This window comes from Vipera berus (assembly GCF_964194415.1).
Source record: "Vipera berus genome assembly, chromosome: Z".
Lineage (NCBI taxonomy): Eukaryota > Metazoa > Chordata > Lepidosauria > Squamata > Viperidae > Vipera > Vipera berus.
This window is the reverse complement of record NC_138205.1, coordinates 116,510,368-116,536,705: the sequence shown is the minus strand read 5'-3', so window position 1 is coordinate 116,536,705 and position 26,338 is coordinate 116,510,368. Positions and strand designations below refer to the sequence as shown.

Here is a 26,338-nt window from a genome sequence, read left to right as displayed (position 1 = left end):
TTAGATGAGCATAGCTTGGAAGCTGTTCCACGGTTCAGATGTTCTCCTGAAAACTGATTTAAAACATATTCAGATATAAGCAATTAGTAGAGTTTTCTTGAGAACTTTGGCAAGTTTCATTTCAATTTCTTAGTCATTTGTCAAACTGAACACAAAGCCAGACATTTAGTAAGGACATTCTTTTCACCAGCCACCATCCTAGAATTACCCAAGATGGTCAACACTAACATTGCATGTAGATCAGTATAAATATAATAGTAAATGTACTAAACAGGAATAAGTATACAGCAATATTTACCCCAAATGGAATAGTGCAGTGATCTGTAAAACTACTTTAGCAATAGAGAAACCAAAGGTGATTATGATCAAGATGATGATCATGAATTACTTATTTAGAAAATTTATTTGGCCACCCAACTCACTCGTGGAGACTCCGTGAGGCTTACAGAGATAAAACCTCAAATATAAAACCCAGTTAAACCTATACATACCTGGCAGCAACAATCAAACAAACCATTTGATGGGCTTTGTATTACCTTGGGGTCCACCAGCCCACTGGCAAAACCATGTCCAGGGTTTTTTAAAAGGGTACCAAGGTGACAGCTAATCTTATCTCCATAGGGAAGGAGCCACTGCAGAGAAGGCCCTTCTTGGTCTCACTAAATATAATCCTGGATGTATATGTATGTGTGTGTATATATATATATATATATATATATATATATATATATATATATATATATATATATATATATATATATATATATATATATATATATATATATATATATATATATATATATATATATATATATATATATATATATATATATATATATATATATATATATATATATATATATATATATATATATATATATATATATATATATATATATATATATATATATATATATATATATATATATATATGTGTGTGTGTGTGTGTGTGTGTGTGTGTGTGTGTGTGTGTGTGTGTGTGTGTGTATGTATATATATATATATATATATATATATATATATATATATATATATATATATATATATATATATATATATATATAGTTTGGTGGGTCGAATCCCGAGTGCCGCGTAGCAGTGAGCGCCTGTTCCTCGTCCCAGCTTCTGCCAACCTAGTAGTTCGAAAGCATGTAAAAATGCAAGTAGAAAAATAGGGACCACTCCGGTAAGAAGGTAACAGCGTTCCGTGCGCCTTTGGCGTCTAGTCATGCCGGCCACGTGACCACGGAGACGTCCTCGGACAAGCGCTGGCTCTTCGGCTTTCAAACGGAGATGAGCACCGGCCCCTAGAGTCGGAAACGACTAGCACTATATATATAGTTTGGTGGGTCGAATCCCGAGTGCCGCGTATATATATATATATATATTTCCCACATAGAATTGAAGGTATAAGAGCAACGTTTCGATGAAATCTCATCTGTCATGCTCAGGCTGGTGGCTTCAGCTTCGTTCTTCTGGGACGAAGAAGAACGAAGCTGAAGCCACCAGCCTGAGGATGACAGATGAGATTTCGTCGAAACGTTGCTCTTATAGCTTCAATTTTACGTGGGGAAAAACCCGAATGACCAAAGATCCACATACAAACACCCGTGAAAACCTCAGAAAACATATATATATATATATATGCTTCTCCCAGAAGAAGGAAGCAGAAGCCACCAGCCTGATGATGACGGATGGGATTCCGTCGAAACGTTGCGCCTACACCTTCATTTCTACGCGGGAAAAAACCCGAATGACCAAAGGTCCACATACAGACACCCGCGAAAACCTCAGAAAACAAATATACCCTCAGTCATACCCTTTATCTGAGATTCGAACCTGGGCTGATTGTATCTTAGGCAGCTGTTTTTAACTTGCTGAGCCACAGGTTCTTTCTCTCTTTTTATTAGCTAGAAGGCAAGGCAAATATATGTTAAGTATTTGTCATATGACTGACTGATGAGAACATAAAGAGTTCGAAATGGCCATATCAGCCTCCCAAAATTCTTTATTAGCAATTTGAATAATTTGCACAAATAATGAGCTGTCATAGTTGACTATATCCTGTGGATAAGCCTTGAGACAGGCCAATACAGGAATGAAAGAGTTAATTAGCAAGGTGCTTTCAAAAAGCCTTGACAAATACTTAACATATATTTGCCTTACCTCAGGGAACCTGCTGCCGGCGTCAACTTCCCTCCGCCCTGTGCGTTCCCACAGAGAGGGCCTCCTCAGGGTGCCACCGGTCAGAGAATGTAGATTGGTGGCCCCCAGGGGGAGGTCTTTCTCTGTGGGCGCCCCGGAGCTATGGAACCAGTTACCGGTTGAGCTCCGGACGGCGCCCGATCTTCGCTCCTTTCGCCGCGATCTGAAAACATACCTGTTCGAACAAGCCGGCCTGGCCTGAGGGGGGATTGGTGGGGTTTTTACTATCATTTTATTGGGGTTTTATTAATGTATTTATTGTTTTTTATGGGCATGTATTTAATTACTTTTTAATTTTTGTAGCTTTGTGTTTTATTCTTGCCCTGTACACCACCCTGAGTCCTTTGGGAGAAGGGCGGTATAGAAATATTAATAAATTAAATTAATTAAATTAATAAAAAGAGAGAAAGAACCTGTGGCTCAGCAAGTTAAAAACAACTGCCTAAGATACAATCAGCCCAGGTTCGAATCTCAGATAAAGGGTATGACTGACTGATGAGAAGATAAAGAGTTTGAAATGGCCATATCAGCCTCCCAAAATTCTTTATTAGCAATTTGAATAATTTGCACAAATAATGAGCTGTCATAGTTGACTATATCCTGTGGATAAGCCTTGAGACAGGCCAATACAGGAATGAAAGAGTTAATTAGCAAGGTGCTTTCAAAAAGCCTTGACAAATACTTAACATATATATATATATATATATATATATATATATATATATATATATATATATATATATATATATATATATATATATATATATATATATATATATATATATATATATATATATATATATATATATATATATATATATATATATATATATATATATATATATATATATATATATATATATATATATATATATATATATATATTTATATATATATATATACTATATATATATATATACTATACTATATATATATATTACTATACTATACTATATATACGGTATATATATAGTAACTTCAAAAAATAGCCTTTATATATTCATGTGTTACTTACATTGTTTAAATTATGATTTTAACAAAGTGTTACTAGAATGGCATAAGGAATTTGTGATCTTTCATTCTCTATTCATTTAGTAAGAAGTACATTAAACAATTGTGGGTAAAAGATAAAAAAAACCCTGTTCCTTCAAATAAACAATAACCAATGTTCATTATCAATCATATTTTTTATCAGAAAGTGTTATTATATTAATGGAGTTAGGGAAAGGGTCAAAATTCTATGATGTAGTTCCTAGGATTAAACAAATCTCAACTGAAAGTTGAGATACCTATTTCTATAAATTTCCCTAAAATAATCATGTTTGTAACAAAAGAATAAAAGCCAAATGAACTCTAGCACCTTATATTCCAATATGGAAACCAAGAAAAAATATATTAAAAAGCAAGTGAAAACAAAACTTGACCAGGTAAAGAAAATAAAATTATAGAATCTATAGAAACAGTTTGGGTTAGGAAATATAAATCTGTATTAGAACTCTAATAGACCAGGAAACTAAAGGAACACTTGCAAAGAGTGTTTGCAGGAACTTCCATAGAGTGGAATAAGTCTGAATGATAAATCTGAGAAAATATGAAAGACCACCCTTTAGAATTTGGTGGAGCTGCACGTTGAGTTTATCCATTCAATTAAAGAAATATTCTGGGTTGGCATTTAAAATATGAGAACTGAAAAATCTCTGTGTTCTTCTGCCAATCAACTTTTATATCTAAGAGGAAAGCTTAGTTTTTAGTAGCAGTAGTTCTGTTCTCTGAACATTTGGCAGCAAATCAATCCAGGCTATAAAAATGGTAAAAGTAAATTATTTTTCAGTTAATAGAAGTAAACAAATGTCATGGGTCTTTGGTGAGGCAGTCGAAGGACAACCAAATGTAAGACACCAAGTCATTACAAAAAACAGATGTCTGCTTTTATTTAGTCAGAAGTGTTTTTAAAGAGGATGGTATAAAGTTGAGAAGCAGCCATTTAAGAAAAAATACTGTAGCAATTTAGTACTTTCTCCATAAGCTGCTTTTCCTGCCCATTCTCTTTTCATCCCGAGTGAATATATTCTTCTGAAATAGAAGAAAAGGAGACTAATGGCATTTCATTTGAATGATACTAAGAATTACTCAATTGTGAGATGGGTAGCATATAAATTTTCATTCCAGCATATGCTGAGCTGGCTACCCAGTGGTTATCATGACACTAACAAGGATATGCAATAGCTAATAGGTTACTCAAACTTTAAGATGTGTGGACATCAACTCGCAAAATTCCCCGTTACCCTGCAGTAAAAAAGGGATATTCATTGGGAGGGTCAAAATAATTGAAAATGTTATGTACATCACACACAAAGGACATCTTATTTATTCATTTAGCATTCATTGAATTTTTACTTCACTCAGGGTTTTGTTTTTTTAATTCCATTTGTATCCCGCCCTTCTCCGAAGACTCAGGGCAGCTTACAAGCTTAGCAGTAGCCTTCATTCTATGTATATGCCTGCTTATTAGGGCTTTCACACACACCCCAAGCGGCATTATTACAAAGTCAGCTTAATTGCCCCCAACAATCTGGGTCCTCATTTTACCTACCTCGGAAGGATGGAAGGCTGAGTCAACCTTGAGCCTGGTGGGACTCGAACCTGCACTAATTGCAGGCAGCTGGTGTTACTTAAGGAGGCATTAGCCCACTGCTCCACCAAGGCTCTTAAGTTTTAATGGCTTTTAATGAAAAGATGGTTGCAGCCATCCTTTTTTACCCAGTGGATGCCTTGAAAGTAAGCTTCCTTATATTTCTGAAAAATTATGTATTCATAAATGTGAGAATGTGTGATTGTTTGGTTATGTGACATCAAATCAATGTCAATTCTTTAGTAACGGCATAGTCTTTCTCCATAATGATTTGTCCTCAGCTTTGCCTTTTAGGATTCAGTGGTACATTCATTGAAGTTGTAATCAAGTCATCCATCCTGCTCCTTGTTGCCCTCTTCTCCTTCCTTCCTTCTTCCCAGAATTATCAACCTCTCATGGGAATTGCATCTTCATATAATGCATCCAAAAATATTAGGCAGAAGAAAATATTTATAGCTCAGAGTTGAACCGTGGGGTCCTTAGTGTTTCCGTAGCTTAGTTGTTTTCTTGCAGATATTTCATATTATCCAATTAAGTAATATCACTGCATTGATAAAATTACCTAGTTTGGTAATGAAACGTCTAGAACAACCAAGCTCAGAGAGCATGAAGGATCCCACAAAGATATTAGGGTTTGAACCTCTTCATTTGTGCCTCAAGTGAGAAGTTTGGTTTGGTTTGTTCAATAATTCATTTTCTGGCTACTCATAATATAGTATTCTCTAGTCTTTTCTAACACCCAAGTTTCTTTTCTTTCTTTTTCCTTTTTATTTTCTGGGTTTTTTTTTCTTCTCCTTTGCACCTTTCACTTTCTGTCTATTCTTCTTTTTTTGGCTTCTATTAGATTTTTAATATTAATAATATTAATATTATTTAATAAGGATTTTTAAAACCTTCATGAAATTACACATGTACACACACACATACTACACAAAGATCTCATAATGAGCACATTGAAACATGACGACACTGTTATGAAAAATTGTTCACTGCAAGCTGAATTCCTGAAAACTCTACTTTTTTCTATATACCATGAGAACTGCAAAATGAAGGGTCCTTTGTGCTCCCTTGAGTTTGGTTGTTTTATTGCAGACAATTTGTTACCCATCATCAATTTCAACACTGAACTACAAATATTCTCTTCTATCAAACTGCAAAATATGTGAATTATGCAAGTATTTTTAATACTTCATCACCTGAAATGAATCAGAACTATTGACAAGATATATCTCAAAAAAGAAACTATTTCTTGCTATGTATTAGCCACTCAGACTTTAATCATTAATGAAAGATGATGAACAGATATAAGCATAAGCTAAACACTTCTAAAAATAATGATCACATCGTTAATGCAATTTTTCATTCTGCAAATAAATGCAGAATGCCACTGCTGAAGAAAGCATTCAAACTAGCATGCTTGCAGTGACTTCTCAACCATTGAGCAAAATTCCACACAGCATAGATATGCATATACAACATATATTTCCCAATCTTTCTAAAAATGTGACTAGAATGGTTTTAAAATCCTGCTATTGAACAAGACAAGGGGTTAAAAGGAGTCATTCTTTGCCATCACACTAAACACACTTTGTTTGCCCTTTGTGTGTTCTGGGAAAGTAGAATTTAATAATATTTTCCATTTTGGAAGTAGGCTTTTAAGGTTAGGGATTAAATAATACTGTTAAAAAGGGTGCAAATTCTTTTTCCGGTACATTATATATCACTTGTACATATTCTTTGCTTGAAAGGGAAAAACAAATAATTATCACAGAATTATATGGGAAAATATAGAAATCAAGTCTGCATTTGGATCCTATTTTTTTCTTTGGGTTGAAACCCCCCCCCTTTTTTAAATGGAGGACATTTCAAGCCTCATTCCTGAGGATCATAAAATCTGTGTGAATAGGTAGTACTCAACTTACAACCACAACTGAGACAAGAATTTCCATTGCCAAGCAAAGCGGTTGTTTAGGGAGTAGTGCCCAACTTCATGACCTTTTCTGCCATGGTCATTAAGCGATTATTAAGCAAATCTGCTTCCCCCATTGATTTTGCTTGCCGGAAGCTGGCTGGGAAAGTTGCAAATGGCAATCATGTGACCGTGGGATGCTGCAACCATCATATATACATACTGATTGACAAGTGCCTGAATCTTAATGTGACTCTGGGGATGCCGTAATGCTTATAACTGCAAGGGTATGGATTGCCCAAAGCTATGTCTCAGTAGCAGAACTTAAAGGAGAACGACAACAAAAACAGATTGTTTTCAATACATTTTGCAATATAATTAAGCCTGCACTTATTTGTTATTTTGCAAAGATTTGATTTGAATCATTTCTGTTTCAAGGCCAAAGATAGAAGATACTATAAAGCACTGAAGATTTTAAGATGTCTGGCTTAACTTTTGGATTATGGTATTTCAAGGGTTAGACTAGCTTCCATATCCTGGTATTCTCCCCATGCTTTATATCTTTTGGCTTACAGTTGAAGGCCAATACCTCTAGATCAGTGATTGTCAATCTTGACAACTTTCAGATGTCTGGACTCCAGACATCTTAAAATTGCCAAGGATGAGAAACACTGATGTAGAGAATACCACAGATAAAACATTTCATGTAAAATGTAAACATTGTGGAATGATAAATTAGCTTTCGGAAATCAACAGCTGCAAAAAGCTTTCTTTCAGGTACCCAATGAAGATGTGTACAGACTCTTGTGTCTCACACAATATGAAGAACCAGTATCCTCTCCAAATTTTCACCCCGCTATTAGCATACAGATTTTCTGGATTCAGAATTGAGATTTGGTGTGGAACAAGGCACACTACTCCATGATTATATATGGAGAGTACAACAAACAGCTCCCCTTCCCCCCCCCCATTTATAACTCTAACAAGGTGAGAACACACAGAACAGGGTTTTCAGTGGTAGTTTAGTGTTGTATTTTCAGTGAGGGTTGCAATTAGGACCTTTTCTTCATACAAAGGGCATAATGACAGGACAGTAATATCATAAAAAGTGGGATTATGATTGCAGCAGGTCACACATATCATGATACAAAAGTGAACACCAATATTTTTCATTTTTTCCTATTATTTTCCATCTTTAAAACAATGAATTTAAGCAGTTTCTGATCCAATAATGAGGAAATGTACCGCTTAAATTCTATAGCATTTGATAAATACAAATAACAGAAAAAGTGACCCCAGTGTCACTCAGAATCTCTAAAAGTTTCTGAGAGTAGTTGTTTTGTCCCATTCCAAAAGCTCATTTAATATGAAAGCACACTCTTTCAAAGCTCTTCTTTCAACTAAAGAATTCCAGTTAATTATAATGTAAGCATAATGATGACATTTTTAATTTTGTGATCCATGACATTTTTTTTTAACTACTATATTGGTTCCCGGCGTTCTATACCCATTCAGATTTTTTGGATTTTGAGCACGGAGAACTATCACAGACAGACGGAATAGCAGAGGTCTTTCTTTTCAGAGTAGAATAATGAACTGGGGGCTTGTCATAACTTGAAAATGAATGAGACCTATGATGGCATACCTCTTGGGATTTAAAAGCCAAGTGTTCTTTGCCAAAGTAGGACTGGTGCTCATTTCTTGATTGCTCAGATGGGCTCTCCTGTGGTTTAGCTTCACTGAAAAGCAGATCTTGATTGGCAGATTCATTACATAGCTTATTATGATTGCAGTTGAGATGACAGCCAATTGTCTGCTGAAGGGTCATGGTAGCTGGAAAAGGACAGTCCTCTATAGCCTCACAAGCAAGCAAGCATTTTCCACCACCATCAGGGATGGCCATGCTTCCATGATGAATACTGCCTGGATTGTCATCTTGCTGCTGGTCAGGACTACCTTCCTCTTCTGAGTTGAACTTTTGCAGCAGAAGCTTATTTCTATGATTTCTTACACCATTGGTTCGCAAAGCAAAAATTAGGTCAACAAGACTAAGAAGAAAGGAGAAGCCACCAAGTCCCCAAATGAAAAGCATCATTATGGATTTTTCAGTTGGCCTTGAGATGTAGCAATCAACAAAACTCGTGCAAGGAAAGCGGTCACAGGAAAAACGCTTTGGAACAAAAAATCCAAAGAGATAGTAATGACCAGTTCCAAAGCCAGACTCTATCAATATTCTCAGAATAAGATGAACTATATAAGACCTGGAAAAATCCAGGACAGCCATTTCCTTTCTCCTGCCAATTTTTCTCTTTCTTGCTACACTTTTGAAGTTCTTTGTGATTTTGCAACCAGTTAAAGTCTTACTTTCTTTGAACGGAGAATAAGGGGAGGAAGAGGTGTTTACAACATGCCTGACCACACTGTGTAATACACAGACACCAAAAACAACATAAGGGAGGAGGACAGACAAACTCTGAATCAGCCAGAAACGAAAGTGTGATACTGGAGCAAAGAGATCATAACACACATTGGAGCATCCTGGTTGCAATGTGTTGCAGATGAAGCGTTCTTGCTCATCTTGATAGAGAGGATAGGCTGCTAAGAATATCACCATAAATCTCAAGAAGACCACAGTTGCTAACCAAATCTTTCCTAGAAAGGAAGAACAAAAACGGGGGGATTGTTAATAATAGGGCAGCAGATTTCTTATAAGAGTTTGGTATGAAAATATCAAATATGTGTGAACATCTCCAAGAGAAAGTTTGAGCCAGCTCTAAAACTGATAGTTATCAAGCCCATGAAAGAAATATTAGAGATATTTAAGGCAAGATTGTCTTAATCTTCTTTGGTTTCTGAGCTAGCAAGTTTAATTGCTGGATGGAAGGAGCAGATGAAAATGTTTTTTGGACATAAATTTTTAAAAATGAATAAAATGTGAAGATGCTTTTTTCCAAAATCAAACTGGGTTTTTTTCTTTGAAAATATTTCACTTCTCATCCAAGAAGCTTCTTGAGTTCATGGATCTTCAGTTCTTGAAAGAGAAATGAAAAGTTTTCAAAGAAAAAAACCCCAAAATGTCCAGTTGCCTTTTGGTAAAAAAAACACCTTTGGGCCAACCATGACCTGGATATTTGAGAACCTCCAACAAACTTCTTGGTAAAACAAGTTTGTGATTAGTTTAGAAATGTCTTTGAAATACTCCTATGCAGTGGCGTAGCGTGGGGGGTGCAGGGGGGGCCGGCCGCACCGGGTGCAACATCTGGGGGGCGCTCGCACTCGCAGCTCTCTGCCCCTGCCTGGCTCACTCACTCTCTCTCACTGCAGTGCTGGCTGTGCGAATCCAATCCGAGCCACCGGGTCGCCGCCCACTGTGGAGGGGGGGTGCCAGGCGTGCGGTGCGGTTAGGGGGCGCAAATTACTTGCATCGCCCCGGGTGCTGACAACCCACGCTACGCCACTGCTCCTATGTCCCAAACATGAATAAGAATACTCGTGTTTAATTTTAAAAAGGTGCATTTTCTTGGAGAAGATATGAAATAGTCAATCATTTGGCCTAGCACAAATTCTGGTATAATTTTTTTCTTGAAAAGGAAAGGTATACATGCCCCCAGAATTAATCTGGACCTCTTCAGAAGGTTTATTACACAGCAGTTTTGGAAGGCCAATTAAAAAAAAACACATTATGAGCTGAGATTGTATCCCTATGGACAGGGGGCCATTGAAACTATAGCTCACGTCATACTATACTGCATATCCTGTAAGGACTCACAGATTCAATTTATAACATCTTAACCGAATAAAATATGTGGGAAATACTGATCGTTTTTATGTGCAACTACTGTTATCAGATCAGTATGAAGTAGTTTCTCTGAATGTGGCCAAATTCTGCTATGCTGCATGTGAAATTAGGCAAATGTTAACAGCCCATTGTTAATCCATCACCATTCACAATATTTTTTTTAAATATTATTATTATGTTAATGTTTTTATTTGCTGGTCTGTGACTATGATAACAATATATAGATTTATTGACTGTAGTTTTAAGTGTACTTCTTGTCATTTTTTCAAAAAAAAATAAGGCATTAACTAATAGATCACCAAACCTATAAAGAAAATAATGACTATGGTGGAAAAATACCCACTCATTTATTCAGATGACTTACTATTTTAATCATTATTCTGCACCATTCCTATAAGGTTAACCCAGGTTTAAACAACCTATCATGCATGACGTATTAAGACCCTGTCCTTCAGACAACTTCACTGTAGCAAGTAATGACTGAAAGGTTAACTAAAGTTAACAGCTAAACAAAAGTATATACCTTACAAATAATATACTCTTATGTACTCACCTATAATCGTCACATTGTAGCTTAGAGCAATGAAGAGAATACCAAATGCATCTGAATTCTCCATGCTGAAACGTGATTGCCCAGTTACTGAATCTATAACAAAAATCTCTGCATTCTCAAAACCTACAGAAATCTAAACAGAGAGAGCAAACGAGAAACACTGAAAAGATGGCCAGAGTGTGGAATGAAACAAAGCTTCACAACTTTGCAGAGCGGAGCCAGCCTTCTTTAGAAAACATAGCGAAGGACATTTGTTGCTCTCACCTCTGCCCCAACAACTGCACAAAGACAAAAGGCAACAGGGATTATCCTGGCTATTGTCAGCTTTCCTTACCCTCTTGATGGGATTCCAGGTTCCTAAAATTACTGGGATAGTTAAGCGGTGAAAGATAAATTGAGAGGAGAAGAAATAATAGAACAAGCCTTCTTTGCCCGGGTGAGAGAAATAAGTATCACAAGGAAAGAGGATTTAGCAACACCAGCTGCCAAAGTCCTGATGATATTGTTTCTGTATCGGCCAAAGTCTTTGAAATAGATATGAAAGACAATTCCCCAAAGCCATTTGGATTAAGCGGTGAGACACAGAACTCATGAATGTAGCCACATGTTTCTTTTTCCATAATGGTTTCTTTTGTTCCCCCAAAAAAGGTTCTAACCTTGATGATGCCTAACCTGCCTAGCATTAGGAATGCGTAAAACATTATGGATTTGAAACATTTTGAGCCTGAAACACTGCACCAAATTTGAGCCTGAAATACAACTGCTTCAGTTGTTCTAACTATCCTGGAAGCATTTCAAGCTCAAATTCTCAGTACAGACTTTATGATGCTTGAAACACAGAACATCTCCAGAATGATCAGAATGGCAGATCTGAATTTAAATCAATATAGTTTGAAATAAAAAAACTGGATCACCTGACCCAACACTTCAAATATTGGTTAACCCAAACTTTAAGAACAAAGAGGGTTTTAATTTGTCTAGGTTCTGAGTTCAGTAGTGCTTGGCGTATGGCTTAGCAGCAATTTAGTGTTACAATGGAACCTCTAAAAGTACTTATGATCCAGTTCCAAACACCAGCATTTGCCATGGTCATGTGGATGCATTTCAGATGCTCAGGAACCAGCCCACATTTACAGTATATACAGATACATTATCAGCAGCATCCCATGTTAATGTAAGTACCATTTATAGTCTTTTTTGCTATTTTCCCAAAGGTTTATTTTAAAAGGCAACTGGGCTTTGTTTTTCTTTGAAGACATTTCACTTCTCATTCAAGAAACGTCTTCTTCAAAACTGAAGAAGATTGTTGGATGAGAAGCAAAATGTTTTCAAGGAAAAACAAAGAAAGCCTAGTTGCCTTTTGAAAAATCACCTTTGGGGCAACCATGACTTGGATGACTAAGGATCTCCATAATTTTTTGCTGATTTATTGATAATGCATGGCTTATACATATTGAAAGGAAGAAGTAAAATAAGAGCGTTTTATATATTTGAAGCCTCCATTTGTACTGTTAAAAAGAGGGAAGTTCAATGCATACGGTATGAAACTTTGTGAAGAAACTGTTTGGTGTTTCTCTGGATTCAAGAGATAGAAGGATGGAATCCTAACAGAGCTTCAGTTTTTGCCAGAAAGCCAAACACTGAAAGATGAAGGTAAACAAACAGGTTGCCCCAAACAAATCAGCTTGCCATAAATTCTGTTTTTCTCTAAATGGTCTTTCCTATAGATGGGAACTGTGCCTCTACAGAAACTCTGCTTTTTTCTCAAAAGAATTCAAATAATGGCCAATAGTGCTCTTTAACTGTTGTTAAAGACTGAAAGACAGAGAATACAATATAAGAAGATAAATTTGTTCCAGATATGAGTGTTATGTCTCCCTCATTAGGTGGGAGTAAACCTGAGTATTTAATACCTAAGTAAATTTATTGTTTTGTAATGATCAGCAAGAATGAAAAACGAACTAGCAGTTATCCTTTCCCAGAAAACAGGTGGACCTTTTTTCTAAAGATATACAAGGCAGTAGAATTCTACTTTTTATAAAGTTTAACAGGCCTTTGAAATAAGGTTTGTGTATATGTGTGTGTGTGTGTGTGTGTGTGTGTGTGTGTGTGTGTGTGTGTGTTTGTGTGTGCATATTGTTTGGGCATTTTCCTAATGTTTCCTTATTATTTCAGTTATTTTCCTTGTTTCTTATTTTCCTTTTTAATGAGATTATTTTCATTTCCTTAATGAAATCAGTACATTCAGAGTGCCATGACTGAAACAGCACCAGACTCTTCACAAATACAAGGCCTATTGTATAATTTTCTAGAATGAACATCTATAGCGGTATATAGGAATGACCTTGGGAGCATAGCCCACAATTGCCTAGTGCAAGGGTGTCAAACTCAATTTCATTGAGGGCCGCATCAGCATTGCGGTTGCCCTCAGGGGGCCAGGTGGGTATGGCCAGGGTGGGTGTGGCCTACTGGGTGGGCGTGGCTAGAGTGCCTACGGCCTACTGGGTGGGCATGGCCAGCTCTACATCATTTGCATAAAGGGTGCCTATGGGGGCCTGGGCAGGAGTGGGACAGATCTGAGGGTCTCTGGCAGAAGGAGGGTCTCTGGGCCAGGGCCAAGGCAGTGGGGGCCATTCCCTCATTGTTTCCAGGATGGCTTCGCGGGCCACATGAAACCACTTCGCGGGCCGGATCTGGCCCCCGGGCCTTGTGTTTGACATGTCTGGCCTAGTGGGTGGAGCAAGAGGCTCAGGAGGACCCTAAGAGGACCCTCCTTAAATTATTATCTGGTCATAAAGATCATAAAAGCAGGAGAATCAAACTTTCCGATTTGCATGATTCTGTTAATGTAGCTTTACAATAAAGTAGAATTGGCTTATTAAGCAGCATTTCATGTCTGGTCTGCCTGCTAGGGCTGACATCATCTCACAAAGAAAGTGAAGTTGCTGGACACATTTGAAGTCTCAGCTGGCAACTTTTCCTAAGAATTCTTGACTTTAAAATCCAGAGGTTCAATCCTTCTCCCACTCCTCAGCCTTTCATCTACCCGTCTTTATGCCATCTTGGTTGCCGAGATAGAAATATCTAAGGTAGAAAAGAAATGGGGAGAATCTGTGCTTCTCTGTGCCTCAGATTACGTTTGCAGTTATTCACCCAAAAATATTTAATTTTGTTTGCCGGGAAGGAGGAGGACTCACAGCCAACCTGACATGAACCTGCATATTTCAACTTATGGGAAATTTATTCTGTTATCTGTTATCCAATGATGTGTGACATTTTACCATAGTTTTATGTGGGGGTTTTTTGTAGCCATTGAAGTTACTATTGAGCAATACCTTATGACATGATTTTTTCCCCATGAGCTCTTAATAGGCAGAAAGCTCAACACATACAAGAATTGGTTACCCCATTAGTATCTATTCCACAAAGACCATCTGCAGCATTTTTTTCCAAAAAGAGACTGGGGTTCCAAAATATTTAATTAGGCATATGTATAAACCCAACTTATTAATAATTTAATTAAACAAATGAGTGAAAGAATAGTTCAATTTGGGAATGAGGGAAACACATTGTATGTACAGTATAAAGCCCAAGCATATAAGAACAGGGTGGAATCTAAGCCTTTCAATACAGGAGACAGGGTATACCTTTCCACCAGTTTCCTGCAGTCCCTACAACCCTCAAAGAAATTAGGGCCAAAATTTGTGAGACCCTTGCCTATCAAACACATCATCCACCCAGTCACAGTGGAACTGGAACTCCCCAAAACACTGAGGCAGATCCATCCTGTATTCCATTGCAGTTTGCTAAAACCTGAAATAGGTTCGCCGTTAAGGCCGGCGACAGCCCCCACCCGACAACCTATTGTGGTTGAGGGTGAGCAGCATTTTGAGATTAAAGAAATCCTAGATTCACAAAGACATCATAGGGCAATCCAATACTTAGTAGCTTGGAAGAACCTTCCCCAGTCTCAGAATGAGTAAGTAAGAAGCACATTAGGGCCCCTAGATTTCTCAAGAGTTTTCATGCACATTATCCTGACAAACCCGACTAATTGATATTTTGTATTTTTTAACCCTATTATTATTTTCTCTTCTCCAGGTGGACCTGCTCTCATTTTAAGGGGGGCGGCATGTCAGACCCTCAATATATTTTCAAGGCATTTCTATTTCACTTCATTTTGGGTGCCGATATTCTGGTGGGAGGAGGGAGGTTTGTGCCAAGAGGGAAGGGAGATAGTTTGGGGAGCCTAAAATTTCCTTTGCTTTGTTCTATCCTCCTTGAAGTACCTTTCCTGGGGTGTGAAAGAAGGGAGGAATGTGACTGCTGCCATCTGCCTTATCTCCAGTTGGATGGGATGGAGCCATGGAGGAACTGACAGCCTTGAGAACGGCGCCTTATTGCTGGTTTCCCACAATTTAATACCTATGGATTGGCTAAATCAAACCGACCGGTTGGACATTGAGGAGGGGTTTGAAAGGGCACTTTTAATGCAACGGTTCACGTTGTAAAACTTCAGATCCTGCCTTACCTTCCTGCTGTCATTAACTCTCAATAAAAGTTCCTTTTGAGACAATGCCAGTTCCAAGAGTTCTGCTTTTTTGGGAGAACTAATTGAAGCAGACCCCAAATATATTTTCCATGGTCATGTGGCCAGGACTATATTCTGAGATACACAAAATGCCTTCCCACTGAAGTGGTATTTATTTATCTACATGCATTTTCTTGTTTTCTAACTGTTAGGTTGGCAGGAGTTGGGGCAAGAATTCTATTTTTAAATAATTTTTAAAAGTAATGTAGCTTGCTATAACATAATATTAATAAGAAAACACATCTAAGATATTTCCTTTTTTTTAATTTGTAGTGCAAGAAACATAACCAAGTTAAATCACAGAATCAGTACTAGTTGAAGAATGTTGAAAATTCTCCTATGCAGAGGTAGAATCCATTGCACAAAGCTAAAACAATATCCAACAGTCTAAACAAGACTGAGCAAGGTTTTATGGAATCTACTTGAAATCTTAAGTATCAGACTGTATGTACATACATACAATAAACAGACTGTACAATCTTTAAGGTTGCTTAATAAACCACAAAATTAGAATAAATGCATTGAAAACTTTACATAAAGCAAACGTTTCTCTTTCTGTCATCCCTTTCCCTAAATCCACCTGCCTAATAATTTTTTTTGCTGGAAAAAAAACCTGTTCTGCAAAATCTCAAAGCAATAAAATTTTCTTCACAGTTTGCATTTTGTTTAAATTCCTATACACTGAAAAACCCATTTTTAAACAGCTTTTATTCCAAAATCTAACACTTGTTTTTATTATACACACATACTCATGCCTCCGCAGGTGTATGTATGTGGTGCATGTCTGTGCATACACATACACATATAGTTCTCTTTTCTTCTATGGATCCCAGAACAAAAACTTTTTTTATTTTTATTTTCTCTTTTATATAAACAGATTGGTTTCCATTTAAAGTAAACGTATAAAAAACTTGAGGCTATTGCTTGCAAGATTGAACCAGGAAGTGAAGAAAGTCAACTATTTGGGCCATACAAAAGAAGATTCTCACTCTCCACTCTTTCGTTGCATTTCTCTCACTTGATTCTATCCAATCTCTAAATGATTTTTTTTAAAAAAAAACCTTGCAAAAGAACTATTCTACCTAATGCAATGTCTGCACATTGGCTCAAGCTTCACTGTCACCTGAATCTTTTCAACAACTTACAGTAAGAAAAAATAAACCTATCTGAGAAAAGGTAGGAAGGCACATGCAACCACATATAATACAGAGCACCAGTACTGACAATGCACCTCATGGCAACATCATGAAACTGGTTGCTATAAATTAAAAAAAAGGGGGGGGAAGGAGAGGAAAACAAAATTATGGTCAATCACCTGATCTTATATACTTTGGGTTCAGCACTGTCAATCAATCAGTTTTACAAAAAAAAATACAGTAAAAGCACACAAGAAACGACAATATCCATAAGAATTAAGGGGTGGGGAGCTAATAAAACAGCTTATGAACAAAAGCATATCCAAGTATGAGGGCAAAAGAAACAGACTCTCTAATCAGAGGCTCATGTTGTGCTACCACAGTATTGCCTTCTCCACGGTTGTTTCAGAGGAGAAGGCAACCTCAATCAAAAAGCAAAAAAGTATGCAAAACCATTAGAAGATATTGAAGAGGACCTCAAAACATGCCCAAATTCTTTCTTATTGTACTTCTTTCAACTTTCTTTTGTGATGTTGGTTTTCATACTGCTGTTAAGGGCCTTTTCTTCTTTCTCCTCCTCCTCTTCAATGATACTTGCATTGGTTTCTGTTGTAATAAACAAATCTTCTTTCAAAGTCTTTTTAACGAGTCCCTATAGTTATTCTTGTGTGCTACACAAAAGGGGAGGCACTGTAAAGGCAGATCTAAAAATAAGGGGGGGAAAAATCACCAAAACCAACCCTCCCACCCAAAGTTGATGATAGAAATAGTGCTTCTAGAGTCTTGTATTACAGATTTCACTGTTAGGAGAGAACAGCAGGAGACCATCTAACTTCAGCCAGATTGTCTGAACTGACTGATCGTTTCTTTGCAGATTTCCTGAATTCCTTGTATTCACACAAGCGAGATATGGCCTGTAAGAGAAGGGAGAATGAAGAGGGTCAAACATACACAATTACCTGATTTAGTGAAACCTCCAGATTCAAAGTTGGCCCTTTACCATTACAACACATCCAAGTGTGTGTCAAGACCTGAACCAAAATATATTCTAGTAACACAAATGCATGGAATCCAGTAAGATATAGCTAAGATATTGGACCAGGAGCTGGGACATCCTCCAATCATGGCAGATGTTTGGATGGCTTTGGGTCATTCATCCTCTTCCAGTCCAATTTACTCCACAGGACCAGGAAGAAGCAGAGGATGGAATGCTATGGATGCTTCCTTCAGCTTCCACTGGAGTGGTAGGACGCAAATCTATCAAACAAATCGATCTTTCCTTTCTCCAGGTCATGAAAAAAAAAGCTGAGGATCCCAACCCTCTTCACCCTACTGCCTGAATACATCATGGCTGTTTAAACTTTATAGATGCACTTTTAAACAGTCTGCTTAGTAATCCAAGGCATGAATGAATCAATAAACTGTTCCCAATAAACTCTACGTCATTTGGGAAATGAACCTGGAATAGAGAATAATGGATAATAATTTTTGAAAAAGACTCTCAAGGTAGCAAATTAACACAGATCAATACTTTCTGGTGGTAACAAACAAAAGTATAGTTTGATGCATTTGGGAATTGGCGTAAAATAAAAGGAGATCCTATTGTAATGTTCAAAAGTAAGATGATCATGAGTCTCACCTCAAGTTTACATGCTCTTTCCCTGCTGAGGGGTTCTAAAGGAAAACTCAGGTTGTTTGCTTCTGCTAAGGAGCGCAAATCAAAATAATACTTAGCATAAACACTTGAGGGAACGTTGATGTTGAACTGCAGCAACTCAAGGAATTGGCGCTCCAATTCATTCCTGAGAAATAAATAACAGGAAAATACAAAATTTTTATATATCTCACCTCACAAGAGGCTGAGCCAAGTGAACATCGAACAAATAAAATGTAACAGGTTTTTTTTATAGCAAACTCCTGGAAAGTTAATCTGTCTTCTCTTTGTGTCTATCTTCCTTATATGTTTAAATTAAAATGATGTCTTTCATAATCACTATAATATTATGGAATTGCTCTCTTAACTAGAGACATACCCTATCCTTTTCTTACATAGTGTTTGCTGGAATTGACGAGCTTTTGTTTGTTTAGTTATCAGAAATGTTAGAGATAAACTAAGTTAGTTAAATTTATTTCATTATGACCATAATTTGAAAATAACCATAATTTGTTTATCCACAGGGAATCTAGATTCAGCTAATTTGGTTGTATCTAACATTGTTTATCTCATGTATTTGTATTTACAAGCAGTTTTCAATTTATGACAATTAATTTAATTACCAAAGTTTTGATCACGTGATTAAAATTCATATGCATGTATTTATGACAGTTGCAGCATCCTAGGATCATATGATCATCATTCACAGCCTTTCCAGCCAGCTTCCGGGCAAGCAAGGTCAAAGTGAGAAATTTGATTCGCTAAACAACTACTTGATTTATCTAACAACTGCAGTGATTTGCTTAACAGCTATGGTAAAAAGGTCATAAAATCTGGCTTGACTCACTTAACAGTTGCCTTGGTTGGCAACAAAAATTCTGTTCCCAATTGTGGTCATAAGTTGAGGATTACTCATATAAGCCACTATTTAAAGAAATTCCTTCAAAAAAATTCAACATGCTAACAATCTCTGTAAACACAATGATTAATTCAATTTATAGCTCACTATACCAATGGAAAGATTTGGACTTCAGAATCTATACAATGAGATCCATACAAGACTTTTACAAAAACTGTGATTGGAATTTATTTTACCCATGCAGTACTACTATGGCTGTATTATTATTATCCTTATCATTTTTTCTACTACCTTCTCTGATGCTTATATTACCTTGTTGTTCGGATGTACACTTATTGTTTGTATGTACACTGATTATATTACCTTGTTGTTTGTATGTATACTGAGAGCTTATGCACCAGACATAAATTGCTTGTGTGTCCAATCACACTTGGCCAATGAAGTATTCCATTCCATTCCACTGATGAAAATGGGATTTCTCTGAAAGTTTGAATTTGTTGTTCCCCAACTTTTTTTGTTCCCAGACTGAACTACCTTTTATTAATCATACTGCTCTGTATGTCTAGAGGCTGTTTTATTTCTAATGTTGTAAGCCACTCACTCACTTCAAAGGGACATGGGCAGCAAATATTAATAAATAACTTTCTCAGCCTCTTTACAAACTTTCCCAGTGCATCAGTTATCAAACAAATAAGCAAACATGGGGCTGAACAATAAACTCACATGTCTTCAACTGTGATATCTTTCAGGATCTGACAGTAGTCCACATTCCACACAGCTTGGTCATCCCAAACTTTGGATGCAAGTAGGATTGCACCAAGCACAATTCTTTTCCAGTTTGATGGACAAATATCTATCTCTGCATAAGTTAGCAATCTTTCAAGATATACCTGAAAAGACATATGAAAGTATGAGTTCATGCATTTCTCTAGCTGGATAGAAATGAGGAGGAGGAAAAAACAATTACACCCTCTTACCTGAGTTATCTTTAAATGGAAAATTGTTTCCAACTGTACAACCAGATAAATAATAGGTCACAGTTAATTAACAACATTCACTTAAGATTCAACTGTATAGCTTTCACTGCAGTTTTTTTGTAAATATTGCACTCTTGGTGCAATAAATATTGCACTCTTAGTGAACTCTTGGTGTTTAAAATAACCAGCATGATAATTATTTTAAAAGCTTTTCTAGCACGAGTTTACCATGGATCACATTCTGAAGCAGGCTTGATTATTAGCTGATCTGCAAACTCCTATATTGAAAGCATCTGAAAATCAGCAAAGATGTTAATGTAATCAACATTAAAGAGTAGAAGGCAATATGGGAGGGGGGCAATGGAGAAATCTAACAATGCAATTTTAAAAAGCAGCACAAGTACAGCAATCATGTTATATATAAAATGGATAAGGTTTTGTGCCATGATAATGTAGCTCTGCTTTCATCCATTTTCTTCTCTTTGCCTCTCCACACATAATGTTGTTTTACCACTGGCATTCCATACAGCTGAATGCTTTTATTCTACCATGCCATGCACAAGAAGTAACTGTACTGCTTAAGTTGACAGCAACAAGAATCTTATATGCACAAAAAAAGGCACACGGATTCCCACAGTGGAAGAGCAGATGGAAAGGTGATGGGAGTTAACAACGATGGCAAAATTGATTTGTTTTAATTAAAGAAAATAATTTATCTAGTTTTGTTTCTACATGGAAATCACTGCTAAACCTTTTGCTCAATACTGGAAAAAAATGAAACTTTGAGTTTAGGTTTCAAAGATTAGAATGGTTTTATCATTATAGAAATGGCTTGAAATGTTGTGAAATGTAAAGCAAAAGGCTGAGGTTGTATTATTTTTTATAATCTACTGCAGCGATGAATGTCAGAAGTTATTTATTTTCTTTTTGTTTGCACTTTTTTCTTTCTTGTTTTTATAACTTTTGTATCCTGTCTATTTTTTATCATATAATGAAACTTAATAGAAATGTATTAATACAAAAGAAATAACGATATTGCCAAGCAAGCAAACTATAAAGCTATTTGCTTAAAAAAATTGTACTGACGTTACATTAGCACCAACAAAAATGAATTCTGATCTCTGGCTATGTGCTGGATTAATAGTAGCAGTCACCTAGGGAAGAGTATTAAGATTTACTAGACGTGACCCTTATTTATTATTAGGTTTGATTAATCATTGTTTCTTCAGATGATCTAGATCAGGGGTCTCCAACCTTAGCAATTTTAAGACTTGTAGACTTCAACTCCCAGAATTCTTCAGCCAGAGAGGCTGACTGAGGAATTCTGGGAATTGAAGTACACAAGTCTTAAAGTTGTTAAGGTTGGAGACGCTTGATCTAGATCAGGGGTCGGCAACCTTGGCTCTTTTATGACTCGCGGACTTCAACTCCCAGAATTCCTGAGCCAGCTATGCTGGGAGTTGAAGTCCGCGAGTCATAAAAGAGCCAAGGTTGCCTACCCCTGATCTAGATGTATGGCTATCAGAGTGTGCAACATGCCTACAAATTCTGCTAACTTGAATTTACTAGCAGAAAATATCTAGACAACATGAAATCTGAAAGAGAACAGATTTAGTGAAGGTAGAAGAATGATACAAGATGTGAACTAGATCAATTTTTGGTAGTATCTAGAACCAATCTAGGAGAACATAATTACTGAAGAAAAGAAAATTAGCAAAAAGGAGAGTAAAAGTAAAATGACTACCAAAAGAAAATATACATATCCTATATGAAAATTATAATAAAGACAGATTTACCTCCCAATATAATTTAATTTTAATAATTTAATAATTTAATTTCTATACCGCCCTTCTCCCGAAGGACTCAGGGCAGTGATGAATAGAAAGTGGCAGTTCTGAATAGCTACAGGAAATTTACATATATTATATTTAATTATGGCTGCCTTTTTCTTGTAGCATTAAAACCAGGTTTAATTGCAAGAATTTAATGAAAAGCATGGATAGCAACTCATCAACCCACTCTCCTTTTTCTGAATCTTTTTTTGCTATATTTTCAGCAAAGTATAAGCTCACTGACCATTAAAGCTATAACAAATTCTGCTGGTTTTAACAGAGATTGTGCAGGCAGTTCTGAATTGCAGAAAATTTTCAAAATACCATTTTAACTTCATTAGCCAGAATGGGAGCAACATCTATTCATCCTAATAATTAAATCATAAGCTTCCATCAATTTCTTCTACTTACCCTGAACCTAAAGCAAGTCAGAACAAACTTCACCAATTGGAATAAACAAAGAAAAAATACATGAGAAATCTGATGCCTTAATTTAGAAAGCCACCCTTTGAAAATACTCTGATTTAATGCTAACTTTGTAATAAGTAGGGGAATGTGTGCATGCTAAACAATTCCAAATAACTTACAAACACAGCAACAGACAGCAGGGTTTAAATATGTAATAGTGGAAATTTATTCTGAACTGAGAGGGACCAAACCATCTCTTATTACATGGATTACCTACATACAATCAGATACATCCATTCCTTTTTCTCTCCATTTTAAACTTCCGATGGAAGGGAATAGTCTGAAGAGGAATAGAAAGCAGCCTTGCTTCTGCAAATTCAGTTCTTTCATAAACATTATCTCCAAAGATGGTACTTTTTGAAGCCAATGCTACAAAACTATTTTGGTCATAGTGGAGTATGACTGAAAACTTCTATCCTAGATTCAATTTTTTAAAACATCAGACTCCTACATGGGCCAGTTAAGCAGTCCTTCAAATAAATATCAGTTATTATTAATGCCCTTGACAGTTGTCCAAGACTGTTTGATTGAAGCGATGCTGATGTATAAGCAAGTTCAGAAATATAAAAAGTTTCAACCTATAACAATAACCTATAGGATCCTGCATATTGATACCCCACTCCCATTTGTTGAATATTAATCAAAAGGCAGGGCAGCCAGTAACAATATCTCTTTGCAGAATCAAGAAATAATCTAAGCCAGGGTGTTTTTAAATTAATTAATTAATTAAATTCTATCTACAATGCTGTAAGTAAGTCTCTTTGGGGAAAAATGGCTTTTTTACAGCATCTGCCACATAGGGAGTTCTTATCTTTTAAGGCCAGTATTTCACCATTGAATTATGGTCCTCAACAAAAATCAAGTCTGAAGGGAAAAGAGGAAAGTAAAATCTACTTTTTTTAATGGTAGCAACAGTTATGTACGAAAGTTCCCTAACCCAAAATAAATCTTGTACTTTCTACCTTTCCCCCTTATAGTTCAAGTTCCTTTTTTATTTTAATTAAATTTTGATCAAGTAGAAAATGGTAAAAACAATATCATTTCATCCCCCATTATTTTATTCTTCAAATACCCCTGTAATAAGATTAAGGTTAGAATTTTAGTTATTTGTAATTGCTATATGACACATCTATATGCAATATTCTATATTGTAGCATGTCCAGCATGTGTTTACAATATTTAGTACATCACAGTAAATGACATGAATTAATATCATAAAACAAACTTCAAAAACTAGATGAAAATCAAAGTCAAATATTATATAAAATTGTGACTTGCCCAGAATTTATAAAATAGATAATAAATAAAAGAAATAAACATGACATGACATCAAGATAAAATTTAGACAGCTGTCTAAAATAGCTTCTATGGAAAGAAGACTAAAGGTTAAAGAATGCATAATATAAATATGTACTAAAGAGCACATGGATCACTGTGGTCAGATTAGACCTCGCCAAAAAGGGGCATCATTGACAAATTAGGGATATATGATTTAAAGCTTACTACTGCACAGCTCTCAAAACAAAGCAGGGTCAAAGTAGGCACTTGTTCATTCATGGGAAGAAATACCCCACTCTGGAGTAGAAAAAGCCCCTACTGGTTGGCCACAATCTTCCCAGACCATCAACCCCTTTGACTTCTCAGGATTAAGTTCTAGGTCTGCAATTTTGTCCAAGCAAGAACCAATTTCAAAGGTTGGCACCTTTGATGGTGGTGGAAAAGAGAAGTAGAATGGAGGGGACATCTAGTTTCATAGCTTCTGACAAACACACCCACGTAAATAAAATGGAGTACCAAAGGGAATCCTTAATGTAGGAATAGAATCATGGCAAGATAGTGTCTCCAACTTTAATTCTCTAACATGATCCAGAAGACTAATATGATATTATTCAAAATTGATGTGATATCACCAAGCAAAAACAAGCATTTCCTATTCACCATTCTTAAGAGTTTGTCTATCAGAACAATAAATGTGGTCTTCATGTTATAATCCAGCCCCAGACTAGATCAAAATAGATCTAGAAAATCAATGCTTAGATTTGTTATTTTAATTAAAGGGGGCTCTCTGTTAAATGTTAGCAAAAGCCCGAAGGCGACGTAATGCTTGTACAGAGTTTGAAAGCACACCTGTTTTTTTTCTTTTTTTAACTAAATAGAAGACATGAAGATAGGGCTGTAAGCTAGATTGGAGCCATTGATTTAACTTTTTACAACCCCAATGATCTCAACAAAAATGAAGTCCCCTTATAAATAGTAACTGCAAATGTGGGAAGGGATGTAGCAGATTCAGTTTCAATGATTTAACATTCCTTTTTCTGATGTACCATCATTCCAATCTGCTTTCTTTTTTCCTAGCTCTTTATTTAAAGAAGTACCATTAAGGGTGAAATATACCTCCAAATGAAAAGCTTACCAATTACTGAGCTTGTAAGTTATTTTGGAAATAACTTATATAAATCATATAACATGTTTACCAAACTTTCTTAAAAAAATAAAGTTATTATTTAACTTGAGAACCTTCAAAATCAATCATTTCTCCAGATAGCATTATTACCATCATTCAGGGGAAAAAGGAAAGGAAAGGATCGTTTAAATGCTACATTTTATGAAGGAAAAAATGTGCAAATTAAGAATTGAACTACAATGCTATATTACAAAATCAAATAAGCTCAAATATCAGTCTTTGACAAGCCTTTATAATAATAAAAAATAGTTTAATGCAACAATTAATTATCAAGGAAAAAACAATAAAGACAGTAAAATAACATATAATTACAAACTTTGCACAACTGTATGACTTAATTATATTAAAATAATTGGCCACCTGGTATATGAGAATAGATCTAGAATCCCTTAAAAATTAGGAGATCAGGGCAAATATTGCATATTATATATATATATATATATTTCACAATAAGATAGCTTGAAATAAGGCGGGTGAGTCTCAGAAAGAAAGATTGCTGAAAATTCTTAGTCTGCAGTAGATAGTGGAAAAGAAAGAACTGTTAAATCTACCCACCAAAGCCTATCTGTGAGGTAGACAAACTGTTTTTAAAAATTTAAAAACAAAAAGACAAGAAAAATAGTAAGCAAATGTTAAGTATATTCAAAATATATGAAAGCTAAATGTATCATCAGTATTTATATGTATCTAGTCTTTCCTCTTTTATACATGAAGTCATGGGTAGATGAATCTGATATGTGATCTTAACTCCAAATACAAATCTTAAACTGATGATCTAAAATTAGTTGTATTTTAAGGACCAATCATGATCTTTTGTATACTCACCAGGGTGACAATTGCACATTCGGCAGTTAGTTGAGCAGCACTGAACAACGTCCGAACAAAGCGATAAATCTGCTTCTGTTCAGGTTCATGTTTGTCATAATCTGGTGGCACTTCAGATTTCTGGGGAAATAATATTATTAAAAATGAGAACATGTTACACATAATTTGGGAAGAAGTGGCAGATGTAAAGGGCGGAGAAGTAGCAGAATCCTTATCATGAATTCCAAATTTTCCTTAGTGTCCTTATGTAACTGAGCTTTACCGAAAGGGGGTGGAGATTTTCATCAAAAATATCTAGGAGCATAGTTCCATTTACGTCCCTAGAAAGGGGGAAAGAAAAGAAGAGAATCAATAGTAATGTTACTGAACAAACAGAAATGGATAGAAAAAGTTATCAAAGGCTTACAAAAATGGCTGATCTAGGACCTAGTCCA

The 26,338-nt window shown here is 36.0% G+C and overlaps 2 protein-coding genes across 4 annotated transcripts in view; both read right to left on the bottom strand.

Moving 5' to 3' along the window:
- Positions 1–8,247: 8,247 nt before the first annotated feature.
- LOC308677305 (gap junction delta-4 protein-like) lies at positions 8,248–11,162 on the bottom strand (the record flags this gene model as incomplete). The annotated part of the gene is made up of 2 exons (XM_081343574.1): positions 8,248–9,398; positions 11,099–11,162. The coding sequence occupies 2 exons, from the start codon at positions 11,160–11,162 to the stop codon at positions 8,248–8,250; spliced, it is 1,215 nt and encodes a 404-aa protein (XP_081199700.1).
- Positions 11,163–15,953: 4,791 nt separating this feature from the next.
- CCNY (cyclin Y) overlaps positions 15,954–26,338 on the bottom strand; it is a 105,052-nt gene continuing 94,667 nt past the window's right edge. For all 3 annotated transcript variants that reach the window (XM_081344864.1, XM_081344866.1, XM_081344865.1), the window contains 5 exons: positions 26,167–26,224; positions 25,905–26,024; positions 20,062–20,228; positions 18,465–18,627; positions 15,954–17,739 (listed from right to left, as the gene is read on the bottom strand). In XM_081344864.1, coding sequence (XP_081200990.1) covers positions 17,629–17,739; positions 18,465–18,627; positions 20,062–20,228; positions 25,905–26,024; positions 26,167–26,224 — 619 coding nt within the window. In that variant the 3' untranslated portion in view covers positions 15,954–17,628. The remainder of the gene's footprint in view (positions 17,740–18,464; positions 18,628–20,061; positions 20,229–25,904; positions 26,025–26,166; positions 26,225–26,338) is intronic.